The sequence below is a fragment of the Acanthochromis polyacanthus genome, chromosome 11 (genome assembly GCF_021347895.1).
Source record: "Acanthochromis polyacanthus isolate Apoly-LR-REF ecotype Palm Island chromosome 11, KAUST_Apoly_ChrSc, whole genome shotgun sequence".
NCBI lineage: Eukaryota > Metazoa > Chordata > Actinopteri > Pomacentridae > Acanthochromis > Acanthochromis polyacanthus.
In genome coordinates, this window is record NC_067123.1 from 10766013 (window position 1) to 10792270 (window position 26258).

A 26258-nucleotide genomic window follows, 5' to 3' on the forward strand; every position below is an offset into this window, starting at 1 on the left:
TTATTTATCAATCAAACTAGAAAAATGAAATACTGTACCGGTATAGGAATAATGTAAAATATATTTCTACACTATTTTTCCATTTCTACATTTATTTCTGCAGATCTATGCTTTTTTCTATTTCTGTATTTTGTATTCATTTTTTATATATTAATTTCAGCATTCCTTCACAGTTTTGAATTATTTATACATTTTTGCTTTTTTCCCCCTATTTCTACATGTGTTTCTGTAGATGTAGACTATTTTTTTTCTGTTTCTACATATATTTATTTTCCTACCTCTGGATTTGTGTTTTAACCTTTAGTGTTTTTTTTCTGTGTGCACATTGCTTACTTTCTCTATTACTAGACTGTTTTTCTGTTTCTATGTTTATTTATGTATTTCTACACTATTTTTTCTATTTCTAGATCTATTTCTGTATTTTTGCTCTGTTTTTTGTATTTCTACATTTATTATTTTTACATTTATTTATGTATTTCTGCATGATTTATTTTTTAAACATCTACATTTTTTAAATTTGTGGACAAGGGGTTATTTGTTTTCTTTTTATAGCAACTTTGGTAAAAACAAAAAACACATACACACCGATCACACAGAAATTTTAATAGTAAACATCAGAATACCGTTATCATTTATTTTTATTATTACCATCTTATTTCTGACACACTGTGCTGCTGCCAGTAAAATGTGAGGACTTCATTTAATGCACGATTATTTGGTTGAGATTCAACAACTACAGCTCCCTTGAGGCTTTGCTTTGCTTGGCTGTCGGTGGCTTTCGGGATCTAACCGCCCAGTTCGTGGATTAATGCCCGATCAGTCCTGATTGACGTCCGCACCGTCCAATCAGCGATGGCGGAGACACTGGCGGCCAACCCCGTGCGGCCGGGGGCGGGGCCGCAGCGGAGGGGGCAGGGCGCGAGGTATCATGGAGGATCAGTAGGCAGACTGCGGCCAGTAGAGGAGGGTAGCAAGCGCTCTGATCCCCGGGACTTTCTCAACTGTTTACCGCCCGTTTCTCCACCACCACACCGGCTGCTTCACCATGGACATGAAGAAAAGAATCGCCTTAGAGCAGCGGAACCGGAGCCCGGCAGAGGTGAGCGACTTACACTTTAATAACATTAATTGTTGCCCGAAATAGTCCGGGGAGTGATGAGCGTCCGAAGCCCGGGCTGCGTCTCACATGGAGCCCGCTCACCCGCATCACCGTGTCGGACATTCGTCCCCTAAACCGTAAATACCGATTAACGGCTGCCCTGGCGAGTAGCACCGACCCCGGTTGGATGTGAAGCATCTTTCGGTTCGCTCTGTTCGCCCGCCCCCCTTCTGTTCTCCGGCGAAATCCAATCTCTCATCGACGTTAAAATCTGTCTAAAAATGCTCCAGCTAGCAGCCGGTTTACGGTTCTAATCCCACCGGGACGGTTAACGTACACTGACCGATCACCGAAACACCGTTACGGACCAACGAGGCGAAGTTTAACTTTTAATCATCCATCGGGGGGCTTCGAGCAGCTCAGGTTTACCGGACAGGACGACGTGCTAAAGCGGAACAACCGCAACCGAACCGCGGTGTGTTGGGTTCGGGTCAGAGCGGGTCTTTGTCGGTGGGCACCGGGCAGTTTTGGGCTCACCGTCCCGGTTTAACGATGTATATCAACAACAACACATCGGCGGGAGCGTCGTCGTCCTCTGCGAGCGGACATTTTAAGTCTCCGACGGCTCAAACTTCGACGGAAATGTCTCCCACCGGACATTTTACCGAGCTGTGCCTCGTTACACGCACTCTAGAATCAATTTGAGTCAGATTTATTGTGTTTTTTAAGGCTTTTCTGGAGGTTTCGGTGCGACCCTGCTCGGTGGCGCACCGAGGTCGGTCACACACAGTCGGGCAGTAACGCGTTACAGATTTACCGTTACAGAAAGCGGATTAGCCCCGCGTCGACGGCGCACACTAAGACCGATAAATATTTCGAAGCTTTCAGGGCAGAAACGGCCTGAAAAGACGGTGTGGTTCGTTACTGTAACGTGATTAGTGAGTAACGAGAAGTCGGGGTTTGGATAAGGGCTCAAGATGGCGTTACTCCGGCTTTAGAGTAGCGGAGATTAGACGGATTACTGCTGGTTCTGCTCGAACGGATCCACGCAGCTTTGTTTATTTACCCCGAACGTGTGTCTCCATTAAACGTTACTACATGAAGACGGTTTAATCGGTGCAATTCAGGTTGTGTCCTCCATTTTTTTATACACTCCTTGCTCTGTGTGTGTGTGTGTATGTATGTGTGTGTGTGTGTGTGTGTGTGTGTGTGTTATATAAGCCAGTAGCTCCAGTTAAATAACACTGACACTTAATCGAGCTGAGCAGATGAAGCGCTGCTGTCATGTTTTATGAATTGGGGGAAGCCGGCAGATGGTGGATGTGGACGCAGGAACCCCCACCTCCATCAGCACTGCGGGCAGATTACCGAAGGTTAAAGCCGCCTCAGTCACTCTGGAGGTAGAGGAGCTGCGGGCTGTAGCTCTGCTCGACTCTCTGCTCGTTATATAAGCAGGAGAAAACCAAAGGAACTCTGGGAAATAAAAGCAGCCACCAGCTGATTTTTGACCACAACACTGTCAGTCCGTTTTTTGTGTTCACCAGCAGGGATAAGTTTGGACACAATCAAGGCCTTGTCTTTATTTTTATGATTTTCCACTGCGTGCAATTTAGTAAACATACCAAAACATGGTTTAATATTGTTGATTATTTTACAATTTTAGTCTAGAAATTGTCAGACGATGTTGAAATGTCCCTGTTTGTGCATGTCTCAAATATTCTTAGTTTACTGTTATACAAGAGAACAATAAATAAATAAATGTTATTTCAGAAACTTGAATCAGAGAATTTATAATAGTTTTCTTTTTTATAAATAAAAACACACTCAAGTTAGTCGTTTAATTATAAAAAAATAGTGTGTTTTTTTATTTTAATAACTGACAACTAATTGATTTATGGATTATTCATGGCAGCTCTACTTCAGTCCTAATTATTTTAATGAACAATAATCGAGTGGCACCATCTGGCCTCACTTTAGCTGTGTGTGAAAAAAACTTAAGTGTATAGGAATAAAGTAAATGATGTTCTGATTGGTTGTTTATTTGTTTCACCAATATATTTAGGACAAAAGATGACAATGTTGTTGAAAAAAATAAGAAGATATGGAGAATAAAATTTCTAAAATGAAAACAATTTGGTAATAAAAAAAAAAGCACACAATTAAATAAAACTAGTCATTAACCTTTTTTAGTCTCATTCTGATTCTCTACGTTATTTTCTTCTGCTTCTTTATTTGTTAGTTTTTTTCTAGTTGTTTCCTTATTTTTCTCCTTTTTGTCATTTCATATTTCTATTTTTTTCTTTATTTGTTAATTTAATTTTCTCATTTATTTTTTATTTGTAATTCTTTCTGTTTACCAATTTTTTCTTTCTTTTGTATATCTATTTCTTTATGTATTTGCCATTTATTATTTTTGTATTTTATTTTGTAGATCTTCATTGATTTATTTCCTGTTCTTTTATTTGAAGATATTTATTTTTAATTAAATATATTTTATATTTCAATTTAGTTTTTGCGTATATTAATTTATTTTTATTCTAATTCTTAATTCAATTTTTTGTCTTTGATCTATTTCTGTATTCCATTTATTTAGTATTTTCTCTTAATTTATTAGTATTTTCTATTCTTTTATTTAATTTTTAATTTCTTCACTATTATGTCTTCACTAATTATCTTTTTATGTATTATTTTATGTAATTTATTTTGAATTTCTTCATTTTTTCTATTTTTTTCCATTTTTACTTTTTTCCTCCATTTATTTATAAATTTATGTCCATATGTTAATTAGGTGGGCGGTCCTAACCTCAGTCCAGGTCAGCCAATAATAAACAGACAGAAAAACATGAATATAATCATAAACGCAAATATGTGTAGATGTTGATGTCTGGAAAATGCTGAACGAAATCCAAGTGATTCATTCAATTAATTATTAATTAGTTAATTATTAATGTAGTTTTTTTTTATTAATACATGTCATTTTTCCTGCTCCATAGGTTTAGGAACAAACATGAATCAATAAAACGACCAATCAGAACAAACAGACCTGTCCTCTGTTTTGTGGCTTTTTTATAAGTCGCTGCTTTTAGATTTGGACATCGAATAAATGAACTGACCTCATCCCTCCTCTCTGCTCCAGCTTATGTGATTTTAATATTTAATATTTGACCGTGAATTATTGATACATACAGCTGAGAGCTTTTGACAGATGTATGGTGCAAATATCAGTAAATTCAAGCCCTTAATAAATAATTTTTGGTCCTATTGTCGTGAATTTGATCGTGTTATTCTGTGTGGTGTTAAGACGATCGGTCTGTCTGCAACTAATGATTGCTTTCTTGATTGATTAATCAGCTGATTCATTGTTTGTCTGGTAAAACTTCAGTAAATAATGTAAAATGACTCCAGAGGTCAATGTGACGTCTGATGATAGTTTAGCGTTCGAGCAGAGCTGCAGCGAACAGTCAGTCAGCTCGAGGACAAAACAATCAGCAGTCATCAATAAATTGTTCTAATGTCTTATAATGTGTTTGCATCCAGGAGTCAGAGTGGTGTTTATGGAATCTGAATTTTTGAGTGAGGAGGAGCAGCAGAGTCATTTTAAGAAGGGATTTTTATTGAAACACCATCAGGCTGAAGTTATGGTTCAAAGCATTTTCTCCCATCATGCCTTTCAGATAGCAGAGCTAGTGGTGGACAACAGTCGCTCTGCAGACGGGGAGGTCGAAGGTCTGACGGACGAGTTCACGGAGCTGGAGTTCCTCAGTATGGTCAACGTGGGTCTGAGCTCGCTGGCTAAGCTGCCCTCACTGCCCAAACTACGCAAGGTGAGCAGTCCTCAGCTGATGGCCGTTATAGAGCTGCAGGTGTGTGGAGACCAGCTGCTCCAACATCTGCAGGAGCTTCATAGTCGTTGTAGGATGATCACATGTAGGTTTTCCTTTTGTGAAGAAAAACTAAAACTTCTGCCCTAAAGTCTTTAACTGTAGTATATGTGCTCTTATAGCTACTGAAAAAGTCCAAATTCTTATCATGTCTTATGCCACTTCATCATTTCATACATTTCTTTCTCCTGATTAAAATTTTAAACCAAGCTGGACCTCTGAGCTCTGAGTATGGCTCGTGTTTGTTCTAGGCGTGTGAAGTGTTCTCACTTCATGTAACTCCTGATAAGAAAATACAGAATTTAACGTGATTACATTGGACAGCTCTGGTGTTTATGTGGAAATACAGATTTGAACAAACTGGTTCACCTCAGTATTGTGATTCTAAATTGATTTACAAATGCAAAAGTAGGTTTTGTGATTTTTGGAGTGACAGTGACAGCAGAGCAGCACCTGGACAGGTGAATGTAGGCAGCAATGTGTCTGCAGGACACCTGATGGTCCAGCAGGTGGCACCTTTGTGCTGTGGCTCAGACTCAGAACAGGTAAGAAGTGAATTCAGGTGACAGAAGTTAGTCCTGGTTAAAACAGTGACTGTATGAAGGCTGTAGTGTTGTGGATTCTGAAGACTGTAAATAATTAATACATATTTTCAAACGTAGTCATCCAGTACGAGGTTTTTAGCTCATATAATTCAACAGCTTGATATTGATAAAGCACAAAATTGTAGAATTTAACTGAACATTTACACTATTATGTCTACTTTGATCATTAACTGATCATTACAACAACTATTAAGGGGATTTATCGTAGGACTGTTGCATAAGACTAACTCCTGACTGTCTCTTCTCGAGGAGTGATCACACTTTAGTCTGTTGCCTTTCCTGGCTGTTCTCCTTGCTATTTTCCCTCCAGTCTGTTCTGTCAGTTGTTTTTCTTGCCTGCCGTACTGACTGTTCTGGCTGTTCACCCTCCATGCTGTTCTTCTGACTGTTTGTCCTCCTGGCTCTTTTTCTGACTACTATTCTGCCTGTTGTCCTGATTAGATCTGACTGTCATCCCGATGGTCTTCCTGACTGTTCTTACAGTTGGTTGCCCTTCAGACTGTTCTTCTGCCTCTTCTATGTACTGTTCTCTCTCATGATTAGTCTCCTGACTGTTGTGGCCGTCCTTCAGACTGTTCTCCCGATTGTTCTCTTTACTGTCCCATGCTCTGTCTTTCCAGCTGCTGTCCTGGCTGTTCTCTGTATTGTTCGCCTGATGAATCTCTGTCCTGACCTTCTCCTGGCTCTTCTGTTCTTCTGTTCTTTTTCCTGGCTGTTCTTCTGACTGTTCTCTCTCCGCTTCCTCAGTTGGAGCTCAGCGACAACAACCTGTCGGGTTCTCTGGAGACTCTGTCGGAGAAGTGTCCCAACCTGACCTACCTCAACCTGAGCGGGAACAAGATCAAAGAGCTGAGCACCGTGGAGGCTCTGGTGAGAACCTCACTCACCTCACAGTCTGTCTTCAGCTGCTAAAACACTGGCATGCTACATGCTAACACACTGCATTTTCTGCTGCAGCAAAACCTGAAGAGCCTCCAGAGTCTGGACCTGTTCAACTGTGAGATCACGTCTCTGGAGGACTACAGGGAGAGCGTGTTCGAGCTGCTGCCTCAGGTCACCTACCTGGACGGCTTCGACCAGGAGGACAACGAGGCGCCCGACTCTGAGGCCGACGACGAAGGTGAGACTTGGTTTAAACCTGGGGAAATGTTTCCTCTGTCCTCCATCTGACAGCGTCTCTTTGTTTACAGACGAGGACGGCGAGGACGGGGCGGGGCCGACCGGAGATTACGATGAGGACGACGACGAAGAGGAGGATGAGGACGGCTCAGAGGGAGGAGAGGTGGGGCTGAGCTTTCAGGTGAACCGGGGCGATCAGGTGGGCAACTCAGGCTTCAACCTGTAGATAGATTCCCATCATGCACCTGTGCTCAGCCAGGCAGAGAACCAGAACCAGACGACGTGCTGCATCTGATCTCTTAGGGACCGAATTCTCCCACAGTGCAACAGGAAACAGGAAAATTATCATTTGAAAATAGGTAGTTAGACTTTTTAATGCCTCTAAACTTAAACTGATTCGTAATCTCCATGGTTACGATGGCAAACAGAAGCAGAGAGGAAGTCTTAGTGAATCTTCTAAAAAGAATCAGATGGAGTCGAGTTCTCTGGCTGGTCTGAACTGAGCCGTCTGATGGGTTCACCTCAGGTGTGACTGTGGTCTTGACCAGGTTCAGCACCAGAATGGCCGCCTCTGACACAGGATGGAGGTGTTTTATGCTCTGTAAAAGAGTTTTCTACTTGCTTCTCAACCAAGTCATCATTTTCTACAATTGTATGGAACATAAGTTCTAAGTTTGTCTTAGGAATGGTTAGTAAGTGACTGCAGCAACACTTTCTTTATCCTCCTGTGCAGGACAATTATGAAACATAGATTTTTAATTTCAATGAATCTTTCCCAGTATACTTTAAAAAAATAATAATAAAAGTAATTGACAGGTGTTTAATTTAGAAGAAAATTATGTGGAAGATTTCCAGAAAGTTCACTGCTGCTGTTGAAGTGCAGCCGGTCAGAGTCGGTCTGCTGGCGTCGGCCTGGTCACAGTGACGTAGAGCTTCATTAGTGTCCTCCATTTAGAAACCGCTTTTAGCTCACACATGCTTTTATTTTGAAATTGAAGTTGAAGGTAAACTCCTCTACTCTTCTGTCTACTTCATCTCAGGACGAGGACGAGGAAGACTATGCAGAGGAGGAGGAGGAAGGTGAGCACTTGTTTTGATGTTGCAGCTGAAAGTGACACCCCGCTGATTTGCTGATTGGTCGGTGGGTTTTTTTGTCTGCAGAGGATGCAGCGGGCGTTCAGGGACAGAAGAGGAAGAGGGACGTGGACGACGAGGGCGAGGAAGACGACGACGACGAGGATGACTAGTCCTCCAGCCGAGCGTTGTCTGTGTGTCGTCCTGTCCCGTTTCTGTCCGTCTCAGTCCACCTCCGGACCCGACCTCCGCCAGACAGCAACCACGGCAACCACGGCGCTGCGACCCGAGATAGTTGGTTTCAGTTTGTAATAGAATCACGTGTTTATTTTTAGATGATATATGAGATTTACAGAGAAAGATTTTATCTGAACTCCTCACGTTTCCCTTTAAAACCTGGTTCAGGATCAAAGCTTGTGTCTGCCTCCTCTCCACATCCTGGACTCTGGTCCTCGTCTCAACGTCTCGCTGGACGACTGAAGTCCGGCCGCAGTTTTCTGGTTCCTGACTGGATTTCGGTGTGATTTTGGCTCCTGCTTGTCCTCACAGAAACAGGGAGATTTCTTTCACAGCTTCAGGGACAGCAGCTCTTCTCCTACTGGCACTAAAGGACCTTCTGATGTAGATTTCTGCTTAAGTCCAGTGCAGATTCCAGATCCGTTCGTCCCTCAGATGCTCCTTTAAATCAGAGATCGCTCAGCTGGTACTGCACATGATTTATTTTATTGAACACGATAACTGCACATGCACATAAAATTACAAGTAGCTCATCAAACAGAAGAAAACCAAACTGTTTCTTTGTGAATCATGTCATGCGGCCTCCTCACAGCAACATAGAAAAACTGAAACCCTATATGACAGCAGCAGCTACACTTTAGGAGCAACTTAACTCCTGCACTCAGGAATTAAATGGATATTTATTTAAAAACTCAACAACTTCAAAACATATTGAAACCTTCCATGTTTCCTTACAGCTTGTAGCTAAAATAGTTTGTACAGATGCTTTTTAAACAGCTGGCAGTGTCTGAATCATACACTGGTGTTCAGAGAAAGTGCATCACCTAGAAACGTCTCCTTTTGCCACTTCCACTCACCTCTCACTTTGGAGCACAGAGGTCTAAATTAACAAACTTGATTTAAAAAGGCTGCAGCTTCTGTCTCAGTCCCTGTTACATGAAACAAACTCGCATGTTTTCTTGAGTGAAACCTGGAGGAGATGCAGAGACAGAGCAGGAAACCTTTGAAGACAGCAGATTTGTGTCCACCTAAAGTAAAAACATATTTGTCCGTGTAAATAATTAATTTGCAACCCTGTAAATCATGTAAGAGCTGCAAGCCACAGCTAATGTAATATTACATCATCACCTGCGTCTGTTTTTGTCTGGTGCAGCCTGTTAGAACTCTTGTTTCAGGTTATTCTGATAATAATTAGATTTTAAAGCGCGATGCACTTTGTTTGAACATCTGTGTAGTTCAGCTGTGGAGTCGATTTAAAGCTAACAGAGACTCTTCCTCCTGCTCCGGCCGTTTACTTTAAACCTCTGAACTCCAAGCAGGTTCTGGGCGTTTTTAGCTCCTGTCACATTTTTACTCAGTGTGGGCTCATTTGTCAGTACTGGAAAATAACTGGAGACTCCACACACTGTAGATATTTTACTACTAAGATTTTTAATTTGTCTCCTCTCTGTGTAAACGCAGCCTGCAGTGAGGAAAATGAACTTTTGTCACGTGAAGCTGACTCGCTAATAGCTTCATGGTTGCACCGTGGAGTGCAGATTATTTTTAGGTTTTACACAATCTGGTCAGAGAAAACAATTTATCTTAGACAATTTTTTAATTGAGACGTGTAAAGGGATTTTAATGAAACATTGATAAAGTTTTTTGACTCAAAAGCACATCATGGATGAGTACTTCAAAGAATGTCGGACAGTTGAAAATCTAATTTAGGTTTTCCAGTTTCTGGTGAATACATTTTTTTCATTTGGCAACTTTTTTTTTTTTAAGGCAGCATGCCTGTTAAACCCGCCGGCGGGTTTTGGTGTTCAGAGGTTTAAACAGCAGAGTGCTCTAATTACATGTTTCTAATGAAATGAGAACAAAAGTGACAATCTTTAAAGCTTCATGCAGTCATATAGTCGGTGTGAGCGCCACCTGGGACAACACAGGTCTCGTAATCTGCACTGGATTTTATTTATTTTCTTCCTGCAAGCTGGAACCATCAAAGTCGGAGCTTCACCTGCAGCAGAAACCTCTCCTCTGGACCTTCTTTTTCCTTCCAGCTTTTTACTGTTCGGCATCAGAGACGGTTCTGCAGGAAAAGGACGTGAACACGTTCTCAGGAGCCTCGAACAGGACAGACCATCCACACCGAATCTGATCCTCAACCTTCTGACAGACCAGAGAACAAGAAGTGGCTTCGTCCTGCAGCCATATCAGTGTGAGCGGAGCGGAGAGGAGAGCGCCCCCTTCAGGACCGCACAGCCAGTCAGGGATGTTCACTCGGCCCCGTCACAGTTAGAGATATGCAGACCTGCTGTCGCTCAGGTCCACATAGGAGATCCTAGTGATGATCATATTCCCAGTGTGTGTTTGATTTGTTGTAGGGGGGAGATGGGGGGGCGGGTGGGAGGAATATTTAGTTCTGATGTGTTTTTTTCTTTTGTGTTATTGATCAGCAGCTGTTGATGTTTTTAGTTTGATGTAAAACCGAGCGGCTCATCCTCAAACTGCCCATCCCTGCGTGATGATCACACCGCCGCCGTGTCGCACTTCAGGCTCCGCCTCCGACAAAACGACCCCCAGTTTGACCTGAGCTTGCTGAAGATGTTTCATGTATGGTGCATTCAGGTCACAATCAGAAAACAAACAAGTATTAAGAAATGTCTCGAAAACAGACACGTTTAAATTGAGCCAACTTTATTTATGCTTGTTGATGTTTAGTGACTTTTATTTTCCAGCGTTTGTTGCTGAGCAGGCTGCAGGTTTACTTCCTGATTCACCTGAACTCAAATGCCTCAGGTGATCCCACCGCTTTGAGTATTGGAGTAAGCAGGTTGCTTTTCATGATGCTACCTTCTGCTTCCTCTTTCCTCCTGGAAATCGTTCCCCCTCCACCATCATGGAGGGTTTTCCTGTTATTTTATTGCACCTTGAGGAGACGAGGAGGCTTCAGGAGGAGCTCAGAGATGAAACTCATTTCTCATTTGGCAGCTTCGGCTCGTCCGTCCTCGCGTCACTTCTTTACGTCTCAGCTTTTCCTAGCATCATGAAAAGCAGCCACAGTGTTTTTCTTTGTAGGAGGTGGAGCCTGAAACCAGACACACCTGTCACGTCTGATTCAGGTGTCGCTGCTCTCTGCAGCTTTTAACTCTACTTCCTCCGGCTGCGTTAACGAGGACCAAACCCGACCTGGCAGGAATGAAACGAATCCTTCAGATACTTAATCCTTTACTAGCACAGACAGAATGATTGAGTCCATCAGCAATCTGAAGATACTTTTATCTGTTCGTTTGCGTCCTGAAGCGTTCTGTTTGGTCCTGATGAAGCAGCTGATCTGACTTTTAACGAACTGCTGTAAACTTTTAGCTTTTCTTGCATTTACTCTCCTAAAAACAACACGTCTGTTTGAAAACACCTGCTCTAATCAAATGCTGTTTTTATAAGATTCAGCAAATATCTCCTCATGGGCTGCGAGCTGTTCCTTCTGTGCGCGTTGAAAATAAAACCCAGTGTTCGTACGCAGCCTTGGCTCTGATAATTAGAAATGAAGCAGGTCAGATCCACCAAACGACAGCGAGGCTCGGGTGTAAAAACGACACATGAAAAGTTTCCAATGTGCTGACAAGATTCTCAAAATGTCCTGGAAGTGGCGAGTTATTTATACGTAATCCAGTCATATCATGTTACCAACAGCTGCCAAACTGAACTCTGTGGTTAGTCAGTTTAAGAAGTTTTTCTAAATTTAGAGAAACTTTAAGGAAATAAACTTAATTTACGTGTTTGAGTAAGTAATCAGCCGACTCATATGCATTTGCTGGTTTTAAATAACTCAAAAATCTGTTCAATAAACTCATTCCCACCACTGTGAGTACTAAAAAATATTCACAAAGAGACGAAATGATCAGTCAGTTAATTTCAAAACTATTTGGAAGATGAATTGTTTATGAGTGATGGTTCATGAACCATGAGTAATGATAGCTTAGAAAAATCTGGTGTGTGTTTAAACTGGTGTGTTGTTTTAGGGAGTGTAAAGGTCAAAGGTCACGTCTGTCGGACCTGCTGAGGTCAGGGTCGACTCCGGTTTTTAAGGCAATATTGTAAATAGACTCTGGGCTCAGCTTCGGGTTGGTTTTTATTTTTTAAACATGTTTGTTTCCTGCAGCGAGGTGGTAGTTGATCCCGTCTCCGACCTCTGACCCCGGCTCCTCCGTCAGCTGTTACTCCCCCTCCGTCGTCCGTCTGTGGGGAAAAACTGTGTTTGACTTTTTGTGGTGTAACAAAAAACATGTCGAGGGTTTTGAATAAAAAATACAAAAGGAAAACTGCACTGTGATGATGATGTCGTCACTTCACCTTCACATGTAACTGCAGACTCTTGGGATCTGTTTAGCTCTTCATCCTTAGTTTTGCTGCCCTGAAACACATTCACTCAAGTCTTCATTTCCCAGAATGCACTGCATGTTGTCGTTGCAGCCAGAGAATAAGTCAAAGCTCCACTGACCCCCCCCAAACTAAATTTAACTGAAACACAACTCTGAGCTGGACTGGATGCCTGTGAACCTGCAAGACAAGGGTCAGGGCTCGACAGTGTCTGCTTCTGATGGTTCCCTTCACGTCGTCTGACAGGAATCACCTGAACATTCGACCTGGTGACCTGCGCAAGTTTCTGTTTCAGCACCACATGCTTACTGCCACCATTTATTAATTGACAAGTTTGTTTTAGTAATCTATTATGCTTCATACTTGATGTTTATGTTTTGTTTTTATATCCAATTAGATGTTTTGTTTTTATATCCAAGTAATGTTTTAAAAAATCCCAGAAGTATGGGAAATGTGTGAGAGAGAAGTGAAATATCTTCAATACTGAGACGCATATGACTGTGTTATTGTCAGCATTAAAGCCATTATTACAAGTAAATGAACCCCAAAAACTCTCACAACATGAATAAATAGGAGGGAATAAAGTAGAATAGGTAAATGTTAGCAGAAAGCACAAATAAAATGAAAAATATTCATAAATAGTAATTAAAAAATGAAATACATATAAGCTGGAAAAAATTCAACTACAAAGTGAAAAAAATGAATAGATTAAGATAAAATATAGGCAAAAAATAGAAGTGAAAAATATGTAAATAAAAACAAATAGATAAAATGTAAGGAAAAAGTAACGAACAGTGAAAAAATGCAAGTAGAAAGTAAGTCAATAACATCAGCAGAAAAAAGGTAAGAAAAATATTGTAAATACAAGTAAATAAAGAATAAAATTATATATATTTATATATACACACAAATAGTAAAAAAAATCGAAATAAACAATACAAAAATTGTTAGCCAAAAAAGAGAAATAATAAAAAAATATATAAATAAATTGTTAAAAATTCATAATAAATGAAATGATGCAAACCTAAAATGTTAGCAGAAAAAATACAAATAATTAATGGAAATGCAAAATGACTACTTTGTTTCCATTGGTAATAGCATATCCAGCAAAATTAGTCATCCTCAGGATGCCTCTTTTAAAGACTATCTCTCAGGTAACTACCTGGACTCCTTCCTGAATCCAACTACCTGTGATGAGGTCTATAAAATAATCATGAGTATGAAGAGTTCAAACTCAGCCGGAACTGACGGAATCTCTAGTAAAATTCTGAAAAGCATCTCCAACAGAATTACTGCACCTCTTACGCACTGTATAAATGTATCTCTACTCTCTGGAGTAGTACCACAAATGGCAAAAATTGCACGAATTATACCAGTTTTTAAATTTGGGGATAAGAATTATCTGAGCAACTATAGACCAATATCAAGCTTACCCACTCTCTCCAAGGTTTTAGAAAGAGTAGTTTATAACAGACTCAACAGCTACCTTGACAAGAAAAACATCATTGTCCCATCCCAGTATGGATTCAGAAAGAAAAACACTACATATATGGCAGTACTTGATTTAACCGATAAAACCTATGATGCAATCGACAAAGGCGACTATGGTATTGGCATTTTTTGGACCTATCTAAAGCTTTTGATACCATCCAGATTGATATCTTAATCAGCAAATTGAAACACTATGGCATTAGAGGCTTAGCGCTAGACTAGTTCCGCAGCTACTTGCTCGGAAGACATCAGCACGTTTTCATCAACAACCATAATTCATCATACAAACCCACTAACCATGGTGTTCCCCAGGGTTCCATCTTAGGGCCGCTCCTCTTCATCTTGTATATAAATGACTTTGTTAATTGCTCGTCCATATTACACAAAGTATTATTTGCCGATGATACAAACCTGTTCTTCTCCCACAAAAATCCAAATACACTTGAACTAATCATAAATAGTGAATTAGTGAAAATAAATACATGGTTTAAATGCAACAAACTCTCTCTAAATATTAATAAAACAATTACATTGTGTTCCGGTCCCATAAAAAAAATGATATTAAACAAATTTGCCCAAACATAAACGGGCAAAACATTGAAAGAGTGAGTGCTACGAAATTCTTGGGGATCTATATTGACGAATTCCTTAATTTTAAAAAACATATTGACGAACTGATCACTAAACTGTCCAAATATGCTGCTCTGTTTTTTAAGTTGAGACATTATCTTCCACTCTCTGCACTTCTCACTCTGTATAAATCTTTGTTTGAACCTCATCTACAATATTGTAATATCATATGGTGCAATACATTTCCATCTCACTTAAATAAGCTTCAGATACTCCAAAAAAAGTCATACGCGCCTTAACATGGTCGGTATTTAACTCCCCCACAAAAACAATCTTCCATCGCCACAATCTCCTGAGGCTCAGTGAATACAACTACTTTCAGAATGCTTGTATAATGTTCCAGACTGTCCACAAATTAAATAGTAAACTATGTCACCTCATCCCAATCTGTGCTCCTACGCACACTTACACCACCAGGAATAAAAACCTAATCACTGGGAAAAAGAGAAGACTAAAATGTACAAGTTTTAGCATCGTGTGCAGAGGACCACAGATCTGGAATGAGCTTGATGAACAATTAAAAATGTCACATTCTGTTTCCATATTCAAGAAAAAACTAAAAACTCAACTACTAGAAATGTATGTTTAATGTGCTGATTGGAAATTGTATTAACACCTGAACCTTGCTTGCACATGTTAACTCCTCCTTGTTAAAACTACTATTTGTACTTCAAATTGAATTCAACGTAACCTGAACATTGAGATTGTCTGTTGTTTATCTGTATGTAAATTATTTGTTTGTATGTCGTCCATAATTATATGGATATCTGGCCAATATCCTATATTCATGGTAAACTGGGCCCCCTATTTAAAAGCTTTAAATAGTTTCCTTGGGGTGACCCTTTTCACACATCTGCCTGTGTAAAATATTGGAAACAAAAATATGTGTTGTATACACCATGTATTGTATTGTTTTGATGTGTGAATAAAACTAAACTAAACTTTCATCAGTAGTGTGAAAAATACACATCACATATATAAACTGTGTAAAATGTTTAAAACCAGCATATTATAAGAAAATATATTAAGATGTATGTATGATTATAGGACACTAAATGAACACTAAAAAGGAAAATCAATCCTACAAGTCTATTCAATTTGAAACCTTAAAACTCTGAATGCTGATAAAGTGTTAGAGTTCAAGTTTGATTAAAGTTCTGAGATTAAACTGAAAACAACACATTTTGTGAAGTTAACATGAAGGTGACATTAGTTCTAGTTCAACAGTGTGAGGATTCAATCAGCTGATAAACATCAATTAAGCATGAAAGAGGAGCCAACAGGTAAAAATGTGCAGATAGAAAAAGAAGATGGAGAAATGTTTGAATGTTTGTGACAGAATAGTGATCAGCTTTAGATGATGAGCTGTGTGTTTAGCGTTCGTCCTGCAGGGGGAGCTGTCGTCTTCTATTCTTCACTCTTTTTCTCTACATATTGAAATAATCTTATTAACAGGAGTGGCTCAGATTCGAATTAAAGGACAGTTCCACTGCTTTTAAAAAAATTATTATAGCTTCTTGTTCTTCTCGGTTCCTCTTTCCTGTCTTACCTCATCACCTCCTTCACTGCTTCCTCATATCGGTCTGTGATTTAAGCCTCACTTCAGATTACTGACTCACACCAACATCTGAACAGAAGCACAGTTTTTTCTTCTGTCTTTATTTCTAAACCTAAAGAACTTGAAGTTCATCTTGACTTTAGTTTCAGATTCACTGTGTTCACACTTGAATGAAAGAAACTGTAATAATATCTGAAATATAATCTGATGAAACTGTAGAAACTCACAATATTAACTCTCTGCTCTCCAACACACATTGTATATTTTATTCACCATGGGTTCATTTTTCACTGCAATAAAGTCCTGCATCCCTGTGGAAACAGAACAACCATGAATAGAAGTAGAGAGAACTAAGAAATGTCTCCTGTTCAGTATGATGCAGTTAGAATGTTGTATATCATTAAAAATAAAAAAAATCTAAATACTTTTTTATTAGTTATTTCAGAGCAATTACAAAACCCTGAAATCAAACATTTTTCCAAGTGCAAACAGGTGTAACCAACACTGGAAGGGAAAAGGTTCGACATGCTGGAGATATTTTACTACTTATATTTTAGTTTTTGTCTCCATTCTTGTAATACACAACCTGCAGTTCAGCCAAAACAGTCCCAGAATTTTTGTCACACAATTGTTGATTGCAGCAGTCAGTCATAGTTTCACAAATGCATCAAGCAGCACAGAATGTTTCATTTTTATCAAACCTGGTTCGAGCTAATGGCTGATTTTGGATGATTTCTTTTAAATGAGATATGTAGGATAAAGTATTTTGCTAAATGTTCACAGTATAAACTTAGATTTTATGTATTTTCCTGACGAAAGGAAAGTAGGAAAACCAACAATTTTCAAAGTTTCCAACTTTGATAATTGGTGTAATGTTGCAGATTTAAATAAAAGATAAAAGGCCTTTCAAATCCCCCAGCAGCTTTTGAGGTTCATCTGGTTCATCCTCGTTACTGTCCCAATAATAATAACAGGTTTAAATGACACTAAAAAGCAGCTTTCTGGACATTTTCAGCATTTATTATGTCTGTAACAAACACAGCTGAGTTTCTCTGTGCTTTTATTTGTAGCAGCAGGAGTCAGTGCATTAATAAATCTGCTCACTGCTGCATTAAAACCACTTATTCCACGTTTTAAGCTGATTACAGTTGAATAATGTATTCATAATGTATAATTTATGATGGTAAATTAACAGTCTGTGTTCGCTCCTCTAAGAGACAAGTGAATGAGGGAAGGAGACGAGGAGGCTCACCCCTGACCTCTGTCACATCCTCCTCCTCTTGGTGACATTTAAACAGATCAAACTGCTAAACTGTCCTTTTAATGGAGACAACAGCTGTGGCCTCCCCCTCTGACTCCCCTTCTGCCTCCCCAGGGATCCTCCTGTCTGAACTCCTCCCAAGAGAAAACACTTCAACCCGTCAGTCACAGGCTGCAGCTACTCTGATTGGCCGCTGAGGGTCACGTGATCACAGTAGACATGTCACTAAGATGATGTTTAATGACACGCTGGACTCCATGTCTACATCCAGTCACTGCAGGAGGCACCAAGCACAAGGTCAGATGTGACGCCATCAGAGCTGCAACAATCAATCAATCGAGCAATCGACTCTCGTGGACGTGATGTCGTGTTGGTGTGACTGTGTGGACTCAACAACCTCACACATATACGTCGCAGTCATCGGCTGTCAGAGTGGTGCTGATTGATTTTCCCATATAGAACCAATCAGAGTCCAGCTGCCAATCAGAGAGGGTTATAAAGAGAGGTGGTGAATAAGAGGCAGGCTCAGATGTTGTTTAGAGGCCCTCAAGTCAACACACAGTTTAGCCCTTTGAACCGCAGATTTAAAAGTGTTTCTGTAGAAAATTGCCAGAATTTCACCAATAAAACATAAAAATGTGATTCATGTTTTGAGCTGCTCATTTGTGACGTGTAGCTCAGCCAAAAAGTCACCAAATCTGAGCATACAAATCATGATATTTCATTAAACTTAATTCTATATGTTTCATGTTTAAAAAATTTTCAAAAAATTAGTTGCCACTGACCAGGTTCTGTAAAATATTTAAAAATCGCACTTCTTGGTGCAACCCTGAAGCCACTTCGCTGCGACAAACAGTCACTTGACAAAAACTCAGTTGGACTTGCTTGAACTGCAGGCAGTGTTTACACTGAGCAGATAGAAGAATGCAACCATTAGAAATGTCAATACATATACAGGGTGTCCTCAGTTTACGACGTCCTCGACCTACAGCGTTCTGTCGTTATGTCAGAACTGGTTATGTGGAACTGGTTGGCGAGTGGAGCGAGCGAATGTGTTGTCATGCTATAAGACGGCTTTGTCTACGTTTGCCGGCTGTATGCCACCTTGGATTGTGCTATATTCGCTAGTTTTTTGCACTTCATTATAACTCCCAAGCGTAAGTCAGACTCCTCTGATGGCAGTGCTTCGAAGAAAAGAAACACCATCTCTATGGAAGAGAAATTAGATATAATAAAACACTCTAAACAGGGCGAAACATTGATCAGAAAAACACACAAAGGGACATTATTAGATCAAGTTGTAAAAAAACAGTGCGACATATACTGTTTTCTTCTTATAAAATGACTCATACATACATCAAATTCAGTATTATTCATGACTTTTCCGAAGAACTGATCGATATCATGATGCACGTAACGACTTTGTTCACATTTTTGTCAGAGTTCCATTCCTCCAGCGTGACTGCATCCTCTGTATCTATAGTATGTAAAGTCATCCTTCATTTTTCCCGGTATTGGTAACACCTGTGTGCCATCATGATATTTCATAAGTCACTTTATTTCACTTCTTTCATTTAAAAAAATACCAAAATTCAACATTCTATTTTAATCAGATTGTATAAAAAACTTCCTTAGACTCCTCAACACAGTGGTGAAGCCATGAGTTACTCGGCTGCAACCAAGGGAATAATGTCAATTATTAATGAAAGAAATTCAACTTTAGTTTTTTTTATGATTTATGGCATCATACTGAACAAAGTATATTTATGAGTCCTCTCTACTTCTAGTCATGCTTTTTCTGTTTCCATAGAGGTTGAGATTAAAGCCTGTTTTATTGTAATTCCTGTTGTCGCCATGTGGAGCAGATTTCGTGCTCTGAAGCTGCAGATTCTCAGATCACACTTCACCTTCGTTCAGCTCAAAGGTCACATGATCTCACCTTTACTGAGAGCTCAGGGAGGCTGCAGGGGTCAGTGGAGGGGTCCATTACAGCAACGTTTAGGGTTGTGCTTTTAAAGCAGTTGAAAAAGCGCTGCAGTTGATTTTAAAATACCAGGTTACGTGTCCTATTGAATTTTGTTGATGTGTGTGTTGCATGTGTGTTCATGTGTTGTATATGTATGTGTGTGTGTTAGCATGCTGTCATCTCGTGTTTTAGTTTCTCTTAAATATTTAAACCCTCTGACCTAAAAGCCTTTTGGTTGTCATGTTATTTTTATAAGACACAGATACACACACACATTAAAACACACTCTTATTAACACACTGATGATCAGCATGATGGTCAGTGACATCACTCTGACCTCATGCTACAGCTGATTTGATGATGTCATGTAATCGCCCTCTCCCTTTTGTGTGTGTGTGTGTGTGTGTGTGTGTGTGTGTGTGTGTGTGTGTGTGTGTGTGTGTGTGTGTGTGTGTGTGTGTGTGTGTGTGTGTGTGTGTGTGTGTTTGTGTGTGGACAATAAACATGAAGTATTTTTAGTTCTGTTGCTACGACAAACTGCTGCTGAACCTCCTCCTCCTCTTCGTCCTGATGATGACGCCGAGGCCTCATCTGCCAGTCGATGTTCAGGGCCTTAAGGCTTAAGGCTCCATGATCCCCGACACCTGGAGGACACCGGAGGTCCTGCAGCTGCCGCACAGAGCAGTGAGGTGAATAAACTGATGGTCAGCAAGCTATTCCAGCAATTCAGTTAACTCTTAAAGTCAGGAAACATCTTAAAGTAAAGCCTGTTTTATTCCTTAAGATGAGTTAATATAAGGTGAAAGCATTACATGGGAGGGGTCATACTAAGTGTAGCCCAAAATGTCCTAAACACAAAGGCAATCTCTAAAAAAAATTTGCCAAAGTTGAATCCTTTGTTCAGAACTACAATCTTTAAAATAGCAAGAATTGTCTAATTTTCAATTTTCTGAAGTTCCTCGAACTGCCCATCTTTGGCATATACTGTTTTGGAGGGAAACTTGACCAAATCTAAGCCTGAAATTGTGATATTTTACCAAAATGTTATTTATTCTGCCTGTCTCCTCACCGAAAACAAAAAAAGCCTAAATTAAACCATTTGCTGTAAGCAGATTCCAAAAAAAATAAAAATAAAATTCTATGCTGCTTGAGGCAAACATGCAGCCATGACTAACTCAATTGTTACCAACAGTCTCATGATAAAATTCTTGGACTTTTTGTCTGAACTGCAGGCAGTGTTTATACAGAGTAGAAAGAAGTAAGTAGTAAACTAGACCAGCTCTCAGTAGATGGCAGAACCACGCCTAGATATCTGACCTTGACCTTGATCTGCTGACCTCTAACTCCACAAGTGAGCAGGGGACCTTAGACCGATCTTCAGTGCCAAGTTTGATTATCCTGACTTCAGCACTTGCAGAGATATCTGAACGGACATACACACACACACACACACACACACACATACATACCCAGCCAGCCAGATACCGAAGCCATAGAATATGACCATTAAATATAGATGAAACCACGAAAAAATGACCTTGTGCTGAGCACAGGCATGTGTTATGCATGTGTTCGTTATGTACGGATACCGAATTACATCACTTAAATATGTAGCGGGCGGTGGGAATTGATGGAACTTGGTAACACCCCCACAATTTAATCAGTTGTTCCTTGTATCATTTCCGACAGATAAGTCCCGATAATTCCACAGCGATGGATTTGTAGCATGATCGCAATTATGAGATCGTCAGCAGGCAGCTAACGTAGTGTTCACTTGTTGTCATAGTTACAGTGACGTGATGCTGCTATCTCACAATGATACAGAAATCTTTAACAAATCCAGACTACAAGCTGCATCACTGCCAAAATCAAATCAGATGGTCCTTGTGTCATTTCTGACCTTCCCTGAAAATTTCATCCAAATCTGTTCGTCCTTTTTTGAGTAATGTTGTGCACAGACAAACCAATGGCAATTGTCATATAACTAAATATCTACAGTGTGTAGAAACACTACTTTTTTCCAGGATAACAGTTGTGGGAACTTGTAAAAATGTTGTACATGTTAATCCTTGACTCTTTCAATTATTGAAAAAATGAATAACCAATTTTAGTGTTTTTGTTTTTTTTTAGATTTATGGCTTTAGAACTGTGTCAAACTGCACAGAGGTTTCTGAAGTCTTTCTACCTCTATTCATGCTTATTCTGTTTCTATAGAGGTGCAGGATTTAATATTGCAGTGAAAAATGAGCCTAGAAACTACCTGGGGTTTAGAGGCTGAAAAATGATGCAACTCTGCAACACCTTTTTTAGCCATTATTTTCTGACATGTTTTGAAATGAGATAGACTTCAAAATCTTGAAATTACTGCCTGACAGAAACCACAAATATTCATCACTGAGGTGCTGATACCAAAACAACGGGACATTTTTGCTTATTTCTGGCTGGTTTTTGGGCATAGTTATTAAAAACCGCTGTATACGTCGGGGCCCCCAGCAGCAGACATTTGGTTCGGGGCCCCGCTGGACGTGAATCTGGCCCTGAGGTTGAGGTGTGTGAGTGTGTGCGAGCTTTAACTGGGTTATGAGACAGACTGAGACAGAAACGGTGGAGCTGATTCGTGTTCACATCAGATCCCGGTAAATTATTTACACCGATTCTCTCTCTCTGTGTCATCGTACTCGCTCAGCTGCCGTCTGATTCTTCTGGTTTGGTTCTTCTGCGGGGGGGGGGGGGGGGGGGTTATTACATGTTTTATTAACACACACATGAACATGAACACACGCTCAGAGGCCCGGTGTACCAGGTCAGTGTTACAGTTTGTTCTGCTGGAGCAGGAGGGATTACAGGGGAGGAGGGGGAGGGGATCATTGTGACTCAGAGCCCTGCAGCGTCTGTTCAAAGCCTCGACCTCGTTTATTCCTCACAAACTGTCCTCCTTCCTCGTTTCCTTTCCTCATTACACTCCTCTTTCACCCCACTTTGTTCTCGTTCCTGTTTCCTTCCTCCCTTCTGATCTGATTTTCTGACAGTTTAGAGAATGTGATGCTGTCAGCCAGATTTCACTTTCATGTTTGGACTTGGTGATGATACCTGCCACGCTAGCTGCTTTAGCCATGCCATGCTAACATTAGCTCATGTTTGCATACCTGCCCTGTTAGTATAGTGTAGATCAGGCTGTGCCTATAAACACAAATCTAAACCTGTAGCTGATTTAATTTAGCCTTTCAATGTCGTCTCGTTATGCACCGCTCCCAGTGCTCCTGCCACCCTTGCAACAAGGGAAGTCCCAATTAGGTTTTTTTACTCCGCCAAAGAACATGGCAGAGTTATCTGATGAACGGCGTACGTTTGTCTGTGCACAAAATTATTCAACAACAGAATAATAGATTTGGACGAAATTTTCAGGAAAGGTCAGACATGACACAAGGTCTGCCTCATTAGATTTTGGCAGTGATGCGGCTTATAGTCTGGATCCATGGATTTGTTAAGGATTTCCGTATCATTACAAGATAGGGACACGGCGTCACTGTAACTATGACAACAAGTGAGCACTACACCAGCTGCCTGCTGACGATACCATGATTGCGATCCTAATAAAAATCGACTGTCACAGACTTATCGGGACTTGTCTGTCGAAAAGGATACAAGGAACAACTGTTAAATTGTGGGGGTGTTTCTGAGTTCCGTCAATTCCCGCCACCTGCTACATATTTAGGTATTTAGGTGACATGATTGGTTCGGTATCCGTGCATAACGTACACATGCATAGCACATGCCTGTTCTCAGTGCAAGGTCATTTTGCTTGTGGGGGCATCTTTATTAAATGGACATGTTCTATGGTGCATTTCTGCCACAAATTTTTTCAAGATTTAAGTTATCAGAAATGATACATCTGAGCAGCCTTGGCAAAGTACTGCATTCTCTGAGTGCTTTTCTTGTTATATTTGCTCCCAATCCAAATAATTTATTATTATTTTTATTATTACTGTTTAATACTGTAACAACTAGTGGAGGTGGTCACCTGGACTACGGGCAGTTTCATGCTGGCAAACAGACATCATTGTGGGAGTCTACCTAGTAAAGAACCACCATGACAAAGACTTATGTGATGTTTAATCACCTCCAACCAATGCTAACCAAACCAAACTTGATACAGATGCAGCTCTCAGAATTATTAGCAGCAATAAACAAGTGAAAGTAGAAGTTTTTGTCTTTCATCATAAAAAAGTTCTTTCACCCTGGTAGGGCCGCTAAAGGCTATTTTTATAATGAGCATTGTTTCATTTGTTTTACTGATTAGTCTCTTCATCAAAATTATTCATTCTCCACCAGAAAATCAAACTTACCAGAGAAGTTTTCAGTTTTGACTTTCATGATATTGTTTTTTTCTTGTAGAACATCTCCTGTGTTTCCTTTTCGGGTGTTTTTGTGTTATGCTGCTGTGTTCTGCCATCCAAACTCTGCAGTGTAAAAACACCTGTTTGTTTGGGAATTATTTGAAATATTCAGACTTTTTAGAAATTTTCACACTGAACTGAGTCAGATTTTGCTGCAGTCAAACTGCAGCAACTAACTCCAGCTAACCAAAAACAAGTGACGTCAAGTATGATGTAGTGACACTGAATAAAAAACATTTGTTACAGGGGATAGAAATGTTTCAGAAAAGAAGTCTGTTTAAAATATTGATGTGGACACTCATAACGGTAGCATCTCCCCGCCCTGAATAAATTACAATACAATGCATAATTAAATAATAAAATGCTGCTCTTGCCCTGCAGAAAGAGATGACATATAAATCTGTATGTTAATCTGCAGCTCATTGATAAAATCCTGGAATCATCTCCAGACCTGAGGAGGGTTAACGAAGCCGTCGGACTATTCCTCTGATCTGGAGTTTCAAGGTTTCATGTGGCGACATGCAAATGCAGCACGCATAATGGCAGCAGATTAGTCATCAAGAAATGCTCACGCATGCATACATGATCACACAGTGATGCATGAGAGTGAGTGTTGGTGTGGAGGTGGAGCTGTGTAATGGAGCGATGCTGTTTGTCCTGCCCTACATCTGCTCAGCTCTTCATCACAGCTCACTGACCCAATCTCTGCCTCACTGAGGGTTTGTGTTGCCGTGCTGTTGTCATACTGCAACAACGAAACACAAAGGAAGTCCTTTTGGGGTTAATGTTGGGGTGAAGACTTGGTGTACGATTTAGGATGGTTGGGTGAGTGTTTTCTCAAACTATGATAAAACTCACTGTGGGCAGTCGGCCAACAAAGCGGCAGAACACTTGGATCAAGTGACCTAACGTGTCGTCACCAAACCTCCGTCCAAATGACAACAAAAATCAGCACTGATAGATGAGGACAAATTTGTGTGAAGCAATTAAACAGAGCCCAGTTAATGAACAACTGGAAATCAAGTCACCGACTGACTTTGAGCCAAAGTGTTTTACAACAGAGAAAAAACACACCTGACAAATTCACCAAAAAAGTTTAAATATCAAGAATAATGCCCTATAATATTATTTATTATGTACATTTACCTGACTAATTAAAAAAAAGATTAAGACTACCAAGAGCTAACAGATTCCATCGGGAATGTTTAGCAGCTAATAGAGGTTTTCTGGAGCTCATTGGAGCCAATGAAAGTTTTTATAATTATTTATTTATTCATTTATTTATTTATTTACGTTATTTTATTTCATCAGAAACAATTTATAGCTAAAGAGAGCACCTAACAGAAACTATCTGGAGCTCAAAGGCGCTAACTGGTACTAATAGGAGTTTTCTGTAGATAAAAGGAGCTAACAGAAGCTATCTGTAGGTAACACAAGCTAACAGACTTCACCAGGAGCTAACACATGCCATCGGGAGTTATCTGTAGTTGACAAGAGCAATTATAAGCTACACTATATTGCCAAAAGTATTGGCTCACCCATCCAAAAATGAGAATCATATGTTCCAATCACTTCCATGGCCACAGGTGTATAAAATCAAGCACATGGGCATGTAGACTGCTTTTACAAACATTTTAGAAAGATTGGGTCGCTCTCAGGAGCTCAGTGAATTCCAGCGTGGAACCCTGATAGGATGCCACCTGTGCAACAAATCCAGTGGTGACATTTCCTCGCTCCTAAATATTCCACAGTCAACTGTCAGCTGTATTATAAGAAAGTGGAAGTGTGTGGGAACGACAGCAACTCAGCCACCAAGTGGTCGGCCACGTAAACCGACGGAGCGGGGTCAGCGGATGCTGAGGTGCATCGTGCCAAGAGGTGGCCAACTTTCTGCAGTCAATCGCTACAAACCTTTAAACTTCATGTGGCCTTCAGATTAGGTGAAGAACAGTGCTTCAGCAGAGAGCTTTATGGAATGGGTTTCCATGGCCAAGCAGCTGCATCCAAGCCATACACACGTGGACAAAATTGTTGGTACCCCTCAGTTAAAGAAGGAAAAACCCACAATTCTCACTGAAATCACTTGAAACTCACAAAAGTAACAATAAATAAAAATTTATTGAAAATTAAATAATCAAAATCAGCCATCACTTTTGAATTGTTGATTAACATAATTATTTAAAAAAACAAACTAATGAAATAGGGCTGAACAAAAATGATGGTACCCATAACTTAATATTTTGTTGCACAACCTTTTGAGGCAATCACTGCAATTAAACCATTTCTGTATTTGTCAATGAGCGTTCTGCAGCTGTCAACAGGTATTTTGGCCCACTCCTCATGAGCAAACAGCTCCAGTTGTCTCAGGTTTGATTGGTGTCTTCTCCAAATGGCATGTTTCAGCTCCTTCCACATATGTTCAATGGGATTCAGATCTGGGCTCATAGAAGGCCACTTTAGAATAGTCCAACGCTTTTCTCTCAGCCATTCTTGGGTGTTTTTGGCTGTGTTTTGGATCGTTGTCCTGTTGGAAGACCCATGACCTGCGACTGAGACCAAGCTTTCTGACACTAGGCAG

General features: G+C 40.1%; 1 protein-coding gene across 3 annotated transcripts; it reads left to right on the forward strand.

Moving 5' to 3' along the window:
• Positions 1–915: 915 nt before the first annotated feature.
• Positions 916–12322, forward strand: anp32e (acidic (leucine-rich) nuclear phosphoprotein 32 family, member E). Of its 3 annotated transcripts, none has more exons than XM_022212244.2 (7): positions 916–1099; positions 4774–4923; positions 6333–6455; positions 6543–6705; positions 6776–6903; positions 7745–7784; positions 7866–12322. In XM_022212244.2, exons 1-7 carry the CDS (start codon positions 1046–1048, stop codon positions 7949–7951), a joined length of 744 nt encoding a protein of 247 aa, XP_022067936.1. In that variant the 5' UTR covers positions 916–1045; the 3' UTR covers positions 7952–12322. The 3 variants fall into 3 exon arrangements, with proteins under 3 accessions (XP_022067936.1, XP_022067937.1, XP_022067938.1); XM_022212245.2 differs by having other exon boundaries at positions 6776–6885; XM_022212246.2 differs by having other exon boundaries at positions 6776–6867.
• Positions 12323–26258: the final 13936 nt, after the last annotated feature.

Coding starts and splice junctions, on each gene's coding strand:
- anp32e (XM_022212244.2), top strand. CDS start 1,046: ATGGACATGAAGAAAAGAATCGCCTTAGAGCAGCGGAACCGGAGCCCG. Junction 1,100..4,773: donor GGAACCGGAGCCCGGCAGAG/GTGAGCGACTTA, acceptor CATGCCTTTCAG/ATAGCAGAGCTAGTGGTGGA. Junction 6,904..7,744: donor AGGTGAACCGGGGCGATCAG/GTGGGCAACTCA, acceptor ACTTCATCTCAG/GACGAGGACGAGGAAGACTA.